We start from the raw sequence: 17,126 nt of genomic DNA, 5'->3' as shown, positions 1-17,126 counted from the left end.
ACACAGCCATTTGGACTTTTATTAAGGTCTATCTATCTAATCCTGCCGACTACACTAAAATCTATCTATCTATCTAAGGCAGGGGTCCTCAATCACGGTCCTAGAGGGCTGCAGTGGCTACAGGTTTTTGCTCCAACCCAATTGCTTAATAAGAAGCACTTATTGCTCAAGTAACACTTCTGCTTCACTTTAGATGTCTTGCTCGTTAAGATTTTGAACCCTTGTTGCTTATTTTAGTCTTAAATAGCTGTAGTCTTGTTTTTTAATTGCTCCCAATTAGCAATAACATGCAAATGACAAAAGAGACCAGCATTTCTTCATTCAGCTTGTTACCATTTACACCTGTGTGTATCTATCATGCACTATTGGGTTTAATTAAATACTTGAAAGGAAAGTGAAGAGAAAAAAGTGAAGGACTGAAAATTACTCACCCATTTTAGCCTTCAAATCATTTGGATGATATCCTTAGAAAGGGGAAGGAAATGTAGGATATGAGAATGAGCCGACATAGCAGAGTTAAAGCACTAACAAACAATGACATTAAATTATTGGCAAGAATTGCTTTCTAATTAAGCAGCCAGGTTAGAACAAAAATCTGCAGCCACTGCGGCCCTCCAGGACTGTGATTGAGGACCCCTGATCTAAGGGATTCTCAAACTCGGTCCTGGGGACCCACTGTGGCTGCAGGTTTTTAGTGACAACACTGTCGCCAAATGTGCGCGATTTTTCTCCCCCTTATATTCTTGATCATACTCCAGGCCAGTTGATGGCGGTATTGCACTACAAGTGTCGTACAGGCGGCGCCTGTGAACTCTGTGATCGGTTTACTAGAGACGGCGCACGGGATAGAAGGCGTGTTAACTGAGATCGGAGTGATTTATTGCAAAGTAACAATTATTACAATGAACAGCGAGCACATGCTGATTACCATGAAAGTCGACGAGGAGACGAATGATTCTTCTGAAGGACCTGTCACGTTTAACTGCTTCTCGTCCGATAAAATCACCAAGGCATTGACGGCAGTTGTGGCGATCATCATCTCCGAGTTTTCGGGCTACGTTGATACAAAGTTCTCAGGTTTGCAACTCGAAATATCTCGGCACGAAAAAGAAATCGAAAGCCTCAGACTCCAGCTACAAGCATCCAGTGATGACCCGGGAGCAATGCGAAGCTGTGCAGAGGACCTATTGAAGGATGGAACAGCCGCCAGGAGCGATGTGGGGGAGAGCCGGCTTGGCGCAAATAGCGAAGAAGAAACGGCAGATCAGTCACTCGGGCGGAATAGACCTGCAACACCGTGTGGACCGGCGGCCGTCGGCCAAGGATGCAGAGACGAGTGTGAGAGAGGTAAGTTAGTGAATGTGACGGAGTGCTTTCACGGCGTTAGAGATGTGAAGTCCTGGCCATGCCACTGTCTGTGTGACTTTGTATTTGTTAGTCGAATGTTAGTGATTAGTGACTCATGGCATGGACTATTTATATGTGTGCCCCGTGATAGACTGGCACCATAGCCCTTTATCTGTAGCTACTGGTCATCCTATGCATCACATTTAGTGCATATATTATAATACTGTGTTACTGCATTGTATTACTGTGGATTGGTAATACACCACTATTTTTGGTATTTTATAGTTATTGTTTATCTTCACTGTTTCATTTTATGTATTGGGTGTTTTAGTTATTTTATCTATATGTACTTATTTTAATTTTGTTGTGAGCTGCTGGAGCACCTAAATTTCCCTTTCTGGATTAATAAAGTCTTCTTAGCTTATCTTAGCCTAGCTTCCAACATAAGTATAATAGAAGATGGATTTATATAAATCTATGAAGACGAAAGACACAAACAGCACAAAACATAAAATAACGAAAGCCTAGTTTCACTTTTTCTCTCCTGTAGAAAAGGGCACATAACTTATCCATTCTATCGCCTGGCTTAGAAAGAGCTTTCCTCTCCTAATTGAAAAGGCGCATGACTTAAGAATCCTGAATTTTCGATTCGTGGGGTTAAGATAAATAACTTCTGTGGCTGGTAATGAAGTTTCTAGTGCCGTCAAGTGGTGCACATTTGCTTACAGCAGCTTAAATTTGCCCTGCCTCAGGGACCCCCATACCCCACCACACCGAGTTCTCACTCCGTGTGTGTGTGTGTGTGTGTGTGTGTGAGGTGCTGCTCTTCTTTCCTTTTGTATTTAGAATGAGAAACTTATAATAGCCAGAGCTTCTCCTTCACACATTTATTATCTTTAGTTTCAGTTAACACCAGTACCATAGTACATTAGCTGGCTTTGTCCTGTGTATTAAATTACAGTTAATAATTCTCATTTTAAAAGTATGCTTTTGGTTTGAGGTGAGTGATGCTTGGTTCTTTTCCTGGTCGGCTTTCTTCGGACTCATGGAATGATTTTTCTGCACGCTCCCCTTTCCTTGTTCAGGAGGTCTCCTTCTTCACCTTGCATCCCACTGTCTTCTCTTTTGAGGGTTTTACACAAAGTGTCGTCGGATGGTAGCAAAGTTACGTCTGCAAAGTCAACTGGTGACCAGTCAGTGACCATCGTTAGCAAGGTGAATGCATGATTTACGTACAGTTACCCCCATTGTCCCTGTCCTTGTTGTCCCATTTCCAACAGAGGAGTAAAGGCCACCTCACCCAAACTCCATCACAGACGAGTATTCAAACTTTTCAGTCCAGCATGGTTGTCCTCTGGAGTAAAGGGATTGCTTCAATCTCTGTGGCCAGGTCAGGCCATATTGTTGTGAGAGAAGAGTAGTTAGTTAGGCTGTTACAAGGGATTTACAGGGGGATCAGAGGTCATATCATCTCATAAGCCCATTGTCTTGGTTGACTACTGGTGCAAAGTTCTGTCCATTGGTGTTACTCATCCTGGATCGATGGTCCTTTCTTCAGATCTTGAGTCCATTTCGCACCTTAGAGAGAGATGTCCCTGACTGTTACATGGTTGGGAATCGATCATCTTATCAGGTAAGGCTGCAGATGCTGCATTCCAAAGGGAGGCCCATCCAGGCAAACTGAGACTCTTTAGCTGGCGATGAGAGTATCTGGCAACCGTTTGCTAAGCCAAGATTTGGGTCCAAGCCTCTCAAGATGGATAATGCCAGTCTGTCCTACACAAGTCAACCAATATGATGATACTTGAGATAAAGCTTTCAAAAAGATTTTACGTTTCCTTAAGTGTAAAAAAAAATTTCACAGAAGACAGATATAAAAGCCATAACTCCGATGACTTTGGAATCATTCATTCCAGGAGGTTATAACAATAAGTGTGATATTGCAGAGCAGAAGTTTGGTCTGTCCATCTTCTTTATGCTGGGATGGTAGGGGACATTAAGAACAAAACGTTTTTGATTTCTTCTTGGTTACTTAAGAAATCTGTGAAATATTTGATATTGTAATTTGCTTTTTTTTTTTGTTTTGTATTGATATGCAGATGTAGTCCATAAATGTGTTTTAGCTAAATAATAGCGACTAGACCCATTTGGCTTTTCACCTTTGTTAGATTTGTACTGTCAGGCCATGCAATATGCGTCGTGTTCATTACTGTAGCAGTCCCATAAGTAGACGGTTGCACTGTTTTGTGCTCCTCTGTGAGATGTTTTGAGATCCTTCTTGCGCAGACATTATGAAAGCTATCACTTTTGTGGATACTGTTATATGCAGATCCGTTTGCCTGTGGTTTCCCACTTCATTGATAGTCACTCGTTGGTTAATCAGAAACTGGTTATGGACTTGTGCAGTTTTGTCATTGGTAGTGGATGGGTATCCTGATCCTCCTTCGTGCTTAACACTTGTCTGAACATTTTTGAACCTCCAATTCCATTCGTAAACACTCCGCTCCTAGTACATCTTCAGCCCATACAAAGTGGACAGCTTCTCGCTGGTCGTCTTTGGTGCAGACATACAGTGGAGTGGCCATGTTTTCTTTCAGAAAATAATGAAAGTGACTGCTACCTGCTTTTTTTTATTTTTATCAACCTACATTTCTTTATGGATCCAAGCTTCCAAATTGTGTTGAACACTATCATCAGCCTAAACTGCAATATATCTGATTTTTTTTGTACTTTATTTAATTTTTTTCCAAAAAAAGTGAGTGTTGAATAAAGCCTATCTAAAACCAACCATCCAGAGCTAATGGTTAGCAGCAGGCTTCTAATATAATCTTGTGCAATATCTGAAGGAGTGACCCGTAATGTCACTGCAAACTCATTGAAGGCATTCTCAGTTTGATGAAGCCAGAGAAAGTCAGAAAATATTGCTAACTGGATGGTAATTATATTTCGGAATAGCTGTCCCCTGCACTCCACCCGCATAGTAGTGAAACAGGACATACTTTAAAAATCAATTTAAAAAAAACAAAAAATGTAGTAATTTGTTTTGAGAAGAATTTATATTGATAGCTTTTGTATCCGAGGACCTCTTGATATACCTACAATATTTTTGGTTTTGCTATTAGGGGTGAGAATGTAGCTGTGATCTCTTTGCCAAAAAATGTAAAAAGTTGGTAAGGTACAGTATATCTGGCCAATCGGAAGGTAGGTACGCTCTAAATGTCAAATGTTGCCACTGTATCTAATCGTGCACAGCTCTGACGGGAGATCGTCTCCCGCGTAGAGAGAAGAGCACGTGGCCGTGATATCTTTGCCAATGAGCAGGTTGTGGTATAGCGGGTCTGCGGCTTCCGAAAAAAGGTCGGGTTTTTAAATCCGTATAGCCGTGCCGTTCTCCGTGGGTGCGATTGCACGACTGCTGGGAGTTAATGAGGTGATTGGAGAGAGTCAGACCTGCACGTGTGGGTGCAGTCGCTCTTGTTTGCCTCATTGGCTTCCTGCAGTGTGCAATTAAGGCGCTGCGCCCATGGAGGCACCCGTGCGTGTATATATACAATGGGGCAAAAAAGTATTTAGTCAGCCACCAATTGTACAAGTTCTCCCACTTAAAAAGATGAGGGAGGCCTGTAATTTTTCATCTTAGGTATACCTCAACTATGAGAGTCAAAATGAGGGGAAAAAAAATCCAGAAAATCACATTGTCTGATTTTTGAAGAATTTATTTGCAAATTATGGTGGAAAAAAAGTATTTGGTCAATAACAAAAGTTCATCTCAATACTTTATGTACCCTTTGTTGGCAATGACAGAGGTCAGACGTTTTCTGTAAGTCTTCACAAGGTTTTCACACACTGTTGCTGGTATTTTGGCCCATTTCTCCATGCAGATCTCCTCTAGAGCAGTGATGTTTTGGGGCTGTCGCTGGGCAACGCGGACTCTCAACTCCTTCCAAAGATTTTCTATGGGGTTGAGATCTGGAAACTGGCTGGGCCACTCCAGGACCTTGAAATGCTTCTTACGAAGCCACTCCTTCGTTACCCGGGCGGTGTGTTTGGGATCATTGTCATGCTGAAAGACCCAGCCACGTTTCATCTTCAATGCCCTTGCTGATGGAAGGAGGTTTTCACTCAAAATCTGACGATACATGGCCCCATTCATTCTTTCGTTTACACGGATCAGTCGTCCTGGTCCCTTTGCAGAAAAACAGCCCCAAAGCATGATGTTTCCACCCCCATGCTTTACAGTAGGTATGGTGTTCTTTGGGTGCAACTCAGCAATCTTTCTCCTCCAAACACAACGAGTAGAATTTTTACCAAAAAGTTCTATTTTGGTTTCATCTGACCATATGACATTCTCCCAATCCTCTTCTGGATCATCCAAATGCTCTCTAGCAAACTTCAGACGGGCCTGCACATGTACTGGCTTATGCAGCGGGACACGTCTGGCACTGCAGGATTTGAGTCCCTGGCGGCGTAGTGTGTTACTGATGGTAGCCTTTGTTACTTTGGTCCCAGGTCTCTGCAGGTCATTCATTAGGTCCCCCCGTGTGGTTCTGGGATTTTTGCTCACTGTTCTTGTGATCATTTTGACCCCACAGGGTGAGATCTTGCATGGAGCCCCAGATCAAGGGAGATTATCAGTGGTCTTGTATGTCTTCCATTTTCTAATAATTGCTCCCACAGTTGATTTCTTCACACCAAGCTGCTTGCCTATTGCAGATTCATTCTTCCCAGCCTGGTGCAGGTCTACAATTTTGTTTCTGGTGTTCTTTGACAGCTCCTTGGTCTTGGCCATAGTGGAGTTTGGAGTGTGACTGTTTGAGGTTGTGGACAGGTGTCTTTTATATTGATAACGAGTTCAAACAGGTGCCATTAATACAGTTAACGAGTGGAGGACCGAGGAGCCTCTTACAGAAGAAGTTACAGGTCTGTGAGAGCCAGAAATGTTGCTTGTTTGTAGGTGACCAAATACTTATTTCCCATCATAATTTGCTAATAAATTCTTTAAAAATCCGACAATGTGATTTTCTGGATTTTTTTTTTCTCATTTTGTCTCTCATAGTTGAGGTATACCTATGATGAAAATTACAGGCCTCTCATCTGTTTAAGTGGGAGAACTTGCACAATTGGTGGCTGACTAAATACTTTTTTGCCCCACTGTATATGTACACCAGAGAAGGGGGAGATAAATCTTAGAGGATGAAAGAGAAGGAGAAAGGTTCATGGAGAGAGGATGTGGTAAAAGAACGGAAAACAGCAGTCAAAAGGTTATGATCTGGCCACCTGGAAGGTGGAGACACCATGAGCTGGGGCCCCGTGAAGGAGCGTTATGCTGATGTACTCTGGGGGCTAGTTCGCCCCACTGAATGTACAAGTGAGTGGGGCGAGCAGGAGAGGTGTCCTCCTGAGGGATCTGAGGAGCGACTGCGGGTGCGTGAAGGATCGAGGGAGGAGAGCTGACCTCGACGGCTGGCAGTGACATCCGGAAGGCGGCCAAGATGGAGGTTAGCTGATGGAGCTTGTGGTTGTTGGTTCTCTGCTGGCTGAAGGAGCAATGGGTGAGCCGGGGAGAAAGAGACTGAGGTGGGCTGGAGAATAAAGAGAGAGAAAGAGAGACTGTGTTTTAACTGCTGCACATCTTAACCTTGTGTTTTAAAGGATTTATTTATTGTTGGCTTTTATCCCCACTGGACACTTGTTTTTATGGATTTATTGATTGATCTTTGGTCACTGCACTTTGTTTTGATTGTTTTAAAAGCACTTTTTCACTTTTGAAAATATCCCCGGCTTCATGTGAGATTTGTCCCCATTTGTCAGCTCATCTCGGTCACATTATCGACGGTGTTGGGTTCAGGGCTCCCGCACGGACGAGGGGAGCATGGAGAGAACCCGCATCGTCACACTGGTACCCTCTAAAACACATGTAGCTGTGATCTCTCTCTCTCTCTCTCTCTCTCTGAAAAATGTCAAACATTACTCTTCAACGATCTCTATATGATAATGTCTGCTGAACAAACCGGTATCGTTAGCTATGTGGAGGCAAGGTGCGCTCCAACACGTGGCAAGAGGTAGAGCAACTCGAACGGAGGCTGGCGTGTGAGTGAGGAGGGCCTGCCCGGCTCCTTACTCTTGAGGTCCTGCCTCCCCATCCCTTCGGCCTGCAACCTGTCTCTTGGATTCGCGCAAATAAATCAGTGTCACAACAGAACTATAATGCTTACCGTGACGAGAGAAGTTGCAAAATCAACCGGAATGTTCATGCAAATTATATAATAAATAATAAAAAAAAAAAAAAAACGCTAAGTAGTTCTCTCGTGAAAAGAGGACAGACAGTCATTGGATTTTTTTATATTATATATAATATAGTGAGATGTTATCTGTGTAAGGGTGTAATATTACTGACTTCTAAAATTGTACAAAGTTCACATGTCAAAGTCTTGTTCCATACTTTTTCCCACAGGATTTCTCAAAGCCTTTTCCCGATTTGCAGACGGAAAGCCTCACTGTAACTTGAACTCCTTCGAGACGGAGAGAAAAACTGCAAAATCCCCTGCAGACATTGGCTTTTTAAAGACTGAAGTCCAAGTACTCGAGCAGTTTTCTTGTTACATTAAACAAGAAGATACCAAAGTGGACATACCTCAGTTTTTAGGTGATGGCTTGGAACAAGGATCCGTCTTGTCAAACAATGAGAATTTACTGACTGTTCAAGTGGGGGTCTCAGAATTAGAAGTTTCTTCTGCTTTTAAGCAGCCCTTGGTTCCCTTGGAATTTTTGAATGAAGATCCAGTCAGTATGGGGCAAAGCAGTGTGGCATTTTCTAAGCAGAAATGTTGGCCTGGAGATGAGAGTACCGATGATAAGATGCTACAAAAGAATTATGTGGAAAGGATTCAGCAAGTCCATGCTGTGAACGAACAGCCCATTTTCAAGGAAAGCTCAGAATTATCTAATAAATCCCTCATTGTTAAAGTCCATCAGAAAATTCACACAGGAGTAAAACCATATCCGTGTGATGAGTGTGGAAAGACTTTCAGCCTGGCCGCAAGCCTTAGATACCACAAGCGAGTTCACACCGGAGAAAAACCACACCAGTGTCCTGAATGCAGGAAGACTTTCATGCGCTCTGCGCACCTTAGGGAACACCGGAGGATTCACACCCAAGAAAAACCATACAAGTGCAATGAGTGCAGCAAGACTTTCATCCAAGGTAGTCACCTTAGACAGCACCGGAGAATTCATACAGGAGAAAAACCATACGAGTGCACGGAATGCAAAAAGATTTTCACCCAGGCTGCAAGCCTTAAAAACCATCAGAAGACTCACACTGGCGAAAAACCGTACCAGTGTAACGAATGCGGAAAATCTTTCACCCGAATTACACAGCTCAGATACCACCAGAGACTTCACAAAAGGGAAGAATCGTACACGTGTCCTGACTGCAAAATGACTTTCAAGCACACTGGAAACCTTAAAAATCACCAAAGAAGTCACATATTAGAAAAAACCTTCACAACTACCAGAGAAGTCAAACATTAGAGGAAAAAAAAACAACAATCTAGTATAACACATTGGGAAAGGAATTGGCCAAAGTGAGCACCTCGGGAAAAGAGGAGAGTAAAACACACGAGTGTTAAATGTGGAGAGGCTGGCCACCATCCCACAAGGCTTTAGGTGGATCATAAGAAAAATGGCGTGCTTTGAAAGATACTGGTACTGCTCTGCAAATCTGAGAAAATAACTGAAAAAACAGGATTAAGAAATGTCACGGGTAATGTGTGAGGGTTACAAACGTATACGGAGATATCACCTCACAGTCTAGAGTAAAGGAAAAGAGAAGCAGAAAGCAACATCTCTTGTGATTGTTTGGCCAAATTAGTTGTTCCTGAAACTTCATGTTAGTTGTTGTCCTGTACGTTTATTTTAAGTCATCTAATCAGCTTTAAAGTTATGACATCAGAGACTAACTATGCACAAAACCACACTAATTTGCATTCTTTAATGGAATACTTAGAAATTGAAATGACAAATGTTCTGTGCATTATACGTGGTAAAGTAAGGATTTTTTGTTCTCTTTTTGCAGTGATATTGTGCTATCACTATTGTATGACCTTAGAGCCCGGGTGTTGAACTCTGGGCCTGGTGGGCTGCAGTGGCTGCAGGATTTCATTCTAAACCTTTTCCTAATCAGTGCCCAGTTTTCACTGCTAATTAACTCCTTTTCCCTTCATTTTAATAGCCCTGTGTTCAAGGATTCAGCCCTCTGAATTAATTCTTTTCTTCACTAAATGACAGCCAAAAAGAAATGAGATGTGTAACAAGCCAACAGTTGACCATTGGGATTTCAAACTCCAATCAATTTCACTCCAACCACTTCCTTAATGAGAAGAAATTCTTGCTGTTAATTAAACCTGTTATTTAATTCCATGGCTTGTTGCTGCTCTCATTCTGCCACAACAGACCTTTCCAAAACTGATTTTCCGTTTTTTCTAAGAGCAATGTTAAAATTTTTTGGTGACCTCAGAGATCATCCTTACCTGAGACCTTCACATTTCTTTATTTTCAGATATTGTGTGATGGGCACAGGTGAGCTGGTCATGTGTTGGCTTGTTTTGTGTCTCATTATTCTTTGGCTGCTAATTAAGGAAAAAGCAACAACTAAGGGGCCTGAGTCAAGTTAATTAAAATTAAGGCAAAAGCAGTTAATTAACAGCAAAAACTGGTCACTAATTAAGAAGAAAGTTAGAATGAAAACCTGCGGCCGTCCAGGACCGGAGTCTGACACCCCTGCTTAGAGCCTACCTTTTAAGATGATTAGTTGAAAATAAACTTGTTGCTCCAGGACAGGCATTTAATATTGTACAAGGATCAACAGAAACCCAAAAATCACCACTTGACTTTTCATGTCCGTTGCCTTCATGGTGTAGGCTGCATCATGTCAAATTTGCTTCTGTCCATGCACTCGTTTCTCAGAAGCTACCTTATCTAATTGCAGAGTCGTGGCAATAGTGGGCATAAAGTAACATCCACCCTTGGAGGGGACTCCTGTACATTGTAAGGCATTCTAACACGGGCCGATTTAAACTCGCCAAGGTGAAACTAGCAAACCAAATCCCATACTGGCTGTGTGTCTGGTAGTATGACAACGCATCCATTTCAAGTCTCATCAGTATGTCCGGTTATTGTGATAAAAAGTGGAAAACCTTTTTAAGAGTGAAGATTTCAATGATGCTGGGTACAGATGGGAGACATCACCACAGCATTAAAAATGGCTACAAAAATGTATACTAAAACAGACTTTGTAAGTTGTAATGATCATCTTTAAATTGCATAAAGACTCGTCACTGTTATTTTTGTGATGTGTATATTTGTATTATATGCCGTTCTGTTCATGGCATTTCCTGTTCCATTTTATAACTCTGTGCAATAAGAAATACAGCATCATGCCACACTTGTGTGTACATTTACAAGTATAAGTAGACATTAATAAACTTCAAGTTCTGTACTTTCTTTTCAGTGTGAAAATTACAGAAATATTGTATATCGAAATGAAGCTGAGTGATGGTGGCATGGGTGGCATGTTGGTGCAGTGGTAGCACTGTTGCCTCACAGTAAAGAGACCAGGGTTTGCATCCTGTGTCCTCCCTGCACCAAGCTTGCATGTTCTCCCTGTGTCTGGCAGTGGGAGTGGATGAACCACTGTGACCCAAAGACACTCAGGTTAGGTAAACTGACAATGGTGAATTGGCTTTGGGTTGTGTGTGGTCGGATTGTGATGGACTTGATACCCATCAAGTTTTGTTCCTTCCTTGCGCCCTTTGCGTGCTGGGAGAGGCTCAAGCACCACCACCCCCATGACAACCCTGTTCTCTGAATTAAGTGGGTTACAAAATGACATGATATACCAATTAACCCAACGCATTAAAAGTTTTTGAGAACTGTAATGGATAAAACTTTCCACTATCTTCATAAAAGGATGTTACGGAGGCCAGATGAGACTGCAGAACATTTCTTCATTTGCACAGAGTTGTGCACAAATGTCTGTCCATGGGGTGAGCAATCAATTAAATAATTCATCTGTTTTTATACTTTTTCTAATTACATCACCTTATCTATGTCACCTGACCTTTTAATTTACAGAACTATATTACCTCCTCCAATCAACTAAAGCCACCAGTGATTTCTGACTCATGTTGATTCTCCCATTACTCTGAACAATGGTTTTTAAGAGGTTGTTTAGTGGTTTGTCCTATTGATCTTGGCACCACTTCATAGGAGGAGTGTATCGGCTTTCCCAACAGTTTATCCCTGCCTTCTGGAGGGGGTGTTCATTACTCATTTACCTCATTCTAAACTTGAAAAAGTACATTGATGGCTTCTGTAACACGAGGCAGAGACCTCTTGTGCTTTCAACTTTTTAAGTTGCTTTGAGTTCTGTTCAGTCCTTTTCCTTGTTTAATAATTCATTATGTTGTGGCTTTATATATATATATATATATTATATACACTTGTAATACATTCTAAAAGGTTATTATATGAGGGGGTACCCAAAAATAACCGGAACTGAAAAATTTTTTTTTAATAATTTTTACTTACTGAAACTTTAGTCTCCTTCAAAGTATTCTCCATGTGAATGAATGCACTCGTCCCAATGGTTTTCCCACTGGTGGAAACATTTTAGGAATTGCTGAAGGGGAATGTTGTCCAATGCCTGCAGTGATTTTTCTTTGACTTCCTCCACAGTATAGAAACGCTTTCCTTTTGAGTCCTTTTTTCATATGCGGTGTGGCCCACCAGGCTGGCACTGCCAGCTGAACCTGACACAGACAAGCGTGGGACACAAGTTCAAGGCACACTCTGATTTTTATTTTCTTTTTCCCTTGTGGGAAACGCCTTCCCCGTTCATCACAAGTATAACACAGTCCAAGCACAAGCACAGCACAAACAAGTAATCCCTTTCTTTACTGTTTTTTCCTTCTCCTCCTTCACTCTTCGGGTCAAGCTTTGTCGCTCCTTCTCCCGACTCTGGTTCCCCGAGTAGTCGCTGCTGGCTCCTTTTTATAACACCTGGAAGTGATCCAGGTGTTTGATTACTTGTTTCCGGCAGCACTTCCAGGTGTGGTGGAAGAACTGCCAATAAGGGCGGCACCTGTGGATCCCAACGGGGCTGCACTACACTCCAACTCCCATGAAGCTCTGCAGGAGTCCGAGGCACTGGTGCAACCCAGAGTTGCCATCTAGCGTCCCGGGGGAGGTAACGCTCTGGCCATCCTTGCTCTCCCGGTCCTACCAGCATGGAGGTATCCCAGCCAGGCAAGAGTCCCTGCCACACACTACAGCGGGAACAAGAAAAGGTTACATGGAGCAAAGATCAGGTGAGTAGGTGGCAAGAACTCCAAGACACACAAGTCAATTCAGAAATCTCTTCAATCATCCGACGACGATCTTCGTAAATTGCATTGCGAACTTCTTCAACATTTTCGACATTCCTAATTGTAGATCGGTCAGATCTTGGTTGGTCTTCAAGTGACATTTCACCTCATTTGAAACATGAAATCCACTTGTAGACCTTGTGTTTTACTTAAAGCTTCCTCTTTAAAAGCAGTTTGAAGCATCACTACAGTTTAAGTAGCTGTTTTCCCTGAGAGAAAACAAAATTTAACGCAGACTTGCTGTTCTTTATGATCACCCATCACAAAAATAGCAGAACAGGTTTAATAAGCACCAAGAAAAACCGATACGGAATGCTGTATGAACAATACAGAGCAACGCCACTTGGCAGACTGCCACAGAATACTGCAAGCATGCTAAACTAGCAGTGAAACTCGCAACTAAGTCGAGATTGAACACCAGGTGTAAATTCCGGTTATTTTTGGGTACCCCCTCGTATACTAACTAAAAATTATATAGAAAGACTGTTAATACTCTGTGCAGACAGTAACATAAAGCCAGGATGTGAACTCGCAGACGTTATAAATGACTTACAGTTGTCTAAACTACTTAATCCAGTTTAACAATTGGATGCATGGCAGGAACCAGTCATAGGTGAGTTCACAATCTATTGCAGTACTCATTCATGTACACCCTGACACTCATGTAGGGTCATATTAAAGCCACCACTTAAAATACATGTGTTTAGGGTACAGGAGGAAAGCAGAGTTTACACAGAGGAAGCCCATGTGAACTTTTGGGGACTTAAACAACGTACACAGACACTGACATAGCCGGGGATAAATCTTCTGCAGCTCTCCTGCACGTCTGACCATTGGCTTAATGAACTATTGTTGGTTTTTAGCTGATACAGAATAATAAAAATATATGTAGGCATAAGTCTTTTTAATCGTAACTCTTTACATCTTAATGCTTAGTAAAATAGTCTACTTTTCTCATGTGTTTATAATACTTTTCTATTACGTAGATTACCAATTTTAAGAGTACGTTTTTTTTATAATTTTGAATCTAAGAAAGAAGCAAGCATAAGGCTGAGAGATTGAAAAACAAATTGAATAGATACAAAGCAGAAGAGGTTCAAAAGCTGCTTGATAAAAGTTATTTAAATACAACCCATGACCTGTTGCTTAAGTATGATTATTGCATATTTCAAATAGCCTTTTATTAGCTTTATAGACACGCTTAATGCTGAAAGATGCATTAGGTGAGCTGGTAAACCTTTTGCCCTTCAGGTAGTATCCATCCGTCTATTCTGAAGCCCGGGTAGCTTGTCTTGGCAGCATCGGGCTCAAGTAAGGGTTCAGCCATGGACAGGGCACACTTGCTCACAGTTCAAAGCTACCAGTTAAACTAAACTGGGCATTTTTGCGAAGGAGGTGGAAAACCCACAGGGAGAACCTGCAGGTACCACCCAGGGAGTAACCAGGGTAAAATTTAACCCTAGCACTTCGGTAAGCCAGCCACTGTTGCATAAGGTTCTATGCTTGTTTAATATAAACTTTTGATGTTGTCAAAAGATAGAATCTAATATTTTCATCTGTTTTGTACAGATGTTGGAAAAGATAATGAAGCGGATATTCAAGAAACGACAAATGCTGCAAGTGAAAAAGAGGCCATAGTTCAAGATTTCTACTTATCTTCCATAGAGACTGCAGAATTCGGCGTATCAGAAACCAAAAATGAGTTAGCGGATCAGATATTTGGGCACATTAAAGCAAATGATGTGAACGCTGATTCCGAGTATCTGCTGGAGCAGGAGTTTGTTCACATTAAGGATGAAGTGAATGAGCAGGAACCGGTGGAGCAGAACTTGGCTGTTTCTTTACAGATCAAACCAGAGGTTAGTATAACTACCACTATGCCTCCTACCACGCAAGCAAATGAAACTAAAGACTCGGATATGGAGGATGGTCCATACACTATCGCGAAGGAGAATCTCATTTTGGGGAATAAATCTTCTGGAAAGAATCAGCCCCCTGATTATGTCTCCAATAAGAATAAAATATGTGCCTTTAGCTTGTGTACAGAGAAGAAACACAGTTGCCCTGAATGTGGGAAAGTTTACAAGTGGTTACGGTGCCTCAGAATCCATATGAGGGTCCACACGGGAGAGAAGCCATATAATTGTTCAGATTGTGGGAAGAATTTTAGCCGGGTTGACAACCTTAAAATCCACATAAGAATTCACACTGGTGAGAGGCCCTTCAGTTGTAGTGAATGTGGGAAGACTTACCGTAATTCAAGAAGCCTGAGGCAACACAAGAAGATTCCCATTGGGAATCCTCCGTACACTTGTGCCACATGTGGGAAGACCTTCAGATGCTTGCATGCTATTAAATCCCACCAGGAAATTCATGCTGGTAAGCAAATGCACCACTGTACTGTGTGCTGGATGACGTTTGATCAGTTAAGCTGCCTCAGGGCTCACCGGAAAACCCATGTGGGCAGAAAACGATACGACTGTTCTGAGTGCGGAAAGAATTTCAGTCAGTCGACTTACTTAAAAATACACCAGAGGATTCACACCGGCGAGAAACCATATCACTGCAGTGAATGCGGAAAGAGCTTCCGGCAGTCGTGCACTCTGAAAGCACACCAGAAGGTCCATGCCGCCAAGCATAGCACCAGAAAAAGTCATCGACTCCTGATCAGCTAAGACTGGAAGTGAGTCAAGGCCTTCTGTCTCTGACTAAGCTCACAACCACTTGAACACAAATGTTAATCTTCATTTTCACCCTTCACCCACACTACCCCACCCATGCCCAGTGTAACAAATGTAGAGTTCTGCACATGCCTATGAAATTAAAGCCTGACATCATAATGTTCTCACTGACCCCCCAATTTACTTTACATACCACGTTGAGTTCAGTAAATAAAAATACTGTGCAATTAGAACAGGGGTTACATTTACATTAAAACTTTTGTGAAAACAATACTTGTCCTTTATTTCTGGCCCAGGGCGTGGTTAAATCTCTTTCTCGCAAGACATATAACGCTGCTCGCGTTGTGGGGGTGGTGGGCAGTTGAACGCACGCTAAGGAGATGCCGTCGGATCATCTGCTGTCTTTCTGCTGCTGCTGCTGGCAAGCTGCGTGTTCTGCTTGTCGCGCTGCACATCGATCATTTAAAAGCCTGTACAGCAGATGTCCTTATGCCACTTCGTGTCTCTGCCGCTCGCGTTGTGATGTGTCGGGGGTGTGGTATGTGGGATGAACGCACGCTAAGAAGAAGTGGTTGGATCATCTGCTGGCTTGCTGCTGCTGGCGAGCTGCGTGTTCTGCTTGTCATTGTTTTAAGGGCTAGGAGCACTTGAAGTGTGTCTGCCAAAAGCATTCCAACAATTGCTTGGGTAGATGTCCGTGAACTTGTTTTAAATGTTGTCTCACTGCCTTGTCTCGCGGGACGTCAAATTGTCTTCCGAGAAGATAACGTCTCATCTCCTTAGTCTCCCTCCCAAGATTTTTTTTTTTTTTATAATGGAGAGATTTGTCTTACTGGTTATTGCTGGTAGTGAACTGGATACTTTTGTATGACTTCCAAATGAATAAAACTGTTGTGCAAACTCAAAACTATTTTCAGTTATGATGAAGTCATTCATACAGCTAGGTCCATAAGTATTCGGACAGTGACACAATTTTCATAATTTTGGCTTTGTATGCTACCATAATAGTTTTGAAACAAAGAAATAATTACATGATTGAAGTGTAGGCTTTCAGCATTCATTCAAAGGGTTTAACAGAAATACCATATGAGTTGTTTAGGAATGACAGACATTTCTATACACGGGCCCCCAAAAGTATTTGGGCAATTGACTGACAAGCCAGGCATGAGCAGGTCCCTCACTATTTCATAAACTATTAAGTAGGTAGAAGGTGTGGAGTTGATTCCAAGTGTGGAATTTGTATTTGGGAGCTGTCACTGTGAACTCTGTCCAACCAAATACAAATTACGCTGAGGAAACAAAACAAACTCAGCAGAGAGATAGCAGAAACACATGGGGGGTATTTTTCGTACGTGGATTAGTCGTTTAGCCGGATGCAATTGTTGACGATTTGGCCTGATCCTGGATCTGTCGGTTTTTCGAAACTCTTGCTGGATGTGTTGTCATAGCAGCACATCCTAATCCTCAAACCTACTCGGAGCAGGTTTGTTCGATGTAAACAAGGATTAGCTCACACACTTAATCAGTGTCCGTGCGTGGAATTCATTTAGTCATGACTTCGCCGTTCATGAATGAGCGACCAATTGATATTGGTACGCAAATTATAAGAAGAGAATTTCATATAGAGAGGGGTTTGTGCGATCGGCGAGATCCTTTATTGCTCCCAGAGGAA

The 17,126-nt window shown here is 42.2% G+C and overlaps 2 protein-coding genes across 3 annotated transcripts in view; both read left to right on the top strand.

Moving 5' to 3' along the window:
* Nucleotides 1-9,309, top strand: part of LOC114661941 (zinc finger protein 570-like) — a 28,417-nt gene extending 19,108 nt beyond the window's left edge. Inside the window, exon 2 of one of the 2 annotated variants that reach the window (XM_051934792.1) lies at nt 7,802-9,309. In XM_051934792.1, coding sequence (XP_051790752.1) covers nt 7,802-8,880 — 1,079 coding nt within the window. In that variant the 3' untranslated portion in view covers nt 8,881-9,309. The remainder of the gene's footprint in view (nt 1-7,801) is intronic. The other variant, XM_028815202.2, reaches the window with a different exon arrangement.
* LOC114661940 (zinc finger protein 3-like) lies at nt 841-15,680 on the top strand. Its single transcript, XM_028815200.2, has 2 exons — nt 841-1,347; nt 14,343-15,680. Exons 1-2 carry the CDS (start codon nt 903-905, stop codon nt 15,446-15,448), a joined length of 1,551 nt encoding a protein of 516 aa, XP_028671033.2. The 5' UTR covers nt 841-902; the 3' UTR covers nt 15,449-15,680.
* The last annotated feature ends 1,446 nt before the right edge of the window (nt 15,681-17,126 follow it).

This window comes from Erpetoichthys calabaricus, chromosome 12 (genome assembly GCF_900747795.2).
Source record: "Erpetoichthys calabaricus chromosome 12, fErpCal1.3, whole genome shotgun sequence".
Classification (NCBI taxonomy): domain Eukaryota; kingdom Metazoa; phylum Chordata; class Cladistia; order Polypteriformes; family Polypteridae; genus Erpetoichthys; species Erpetoichthys calabaricus.
Note: the sequence above shows the minus strand (reverse complement) of the source record. Positions and strands in the feature narration are given on the sequence as shown.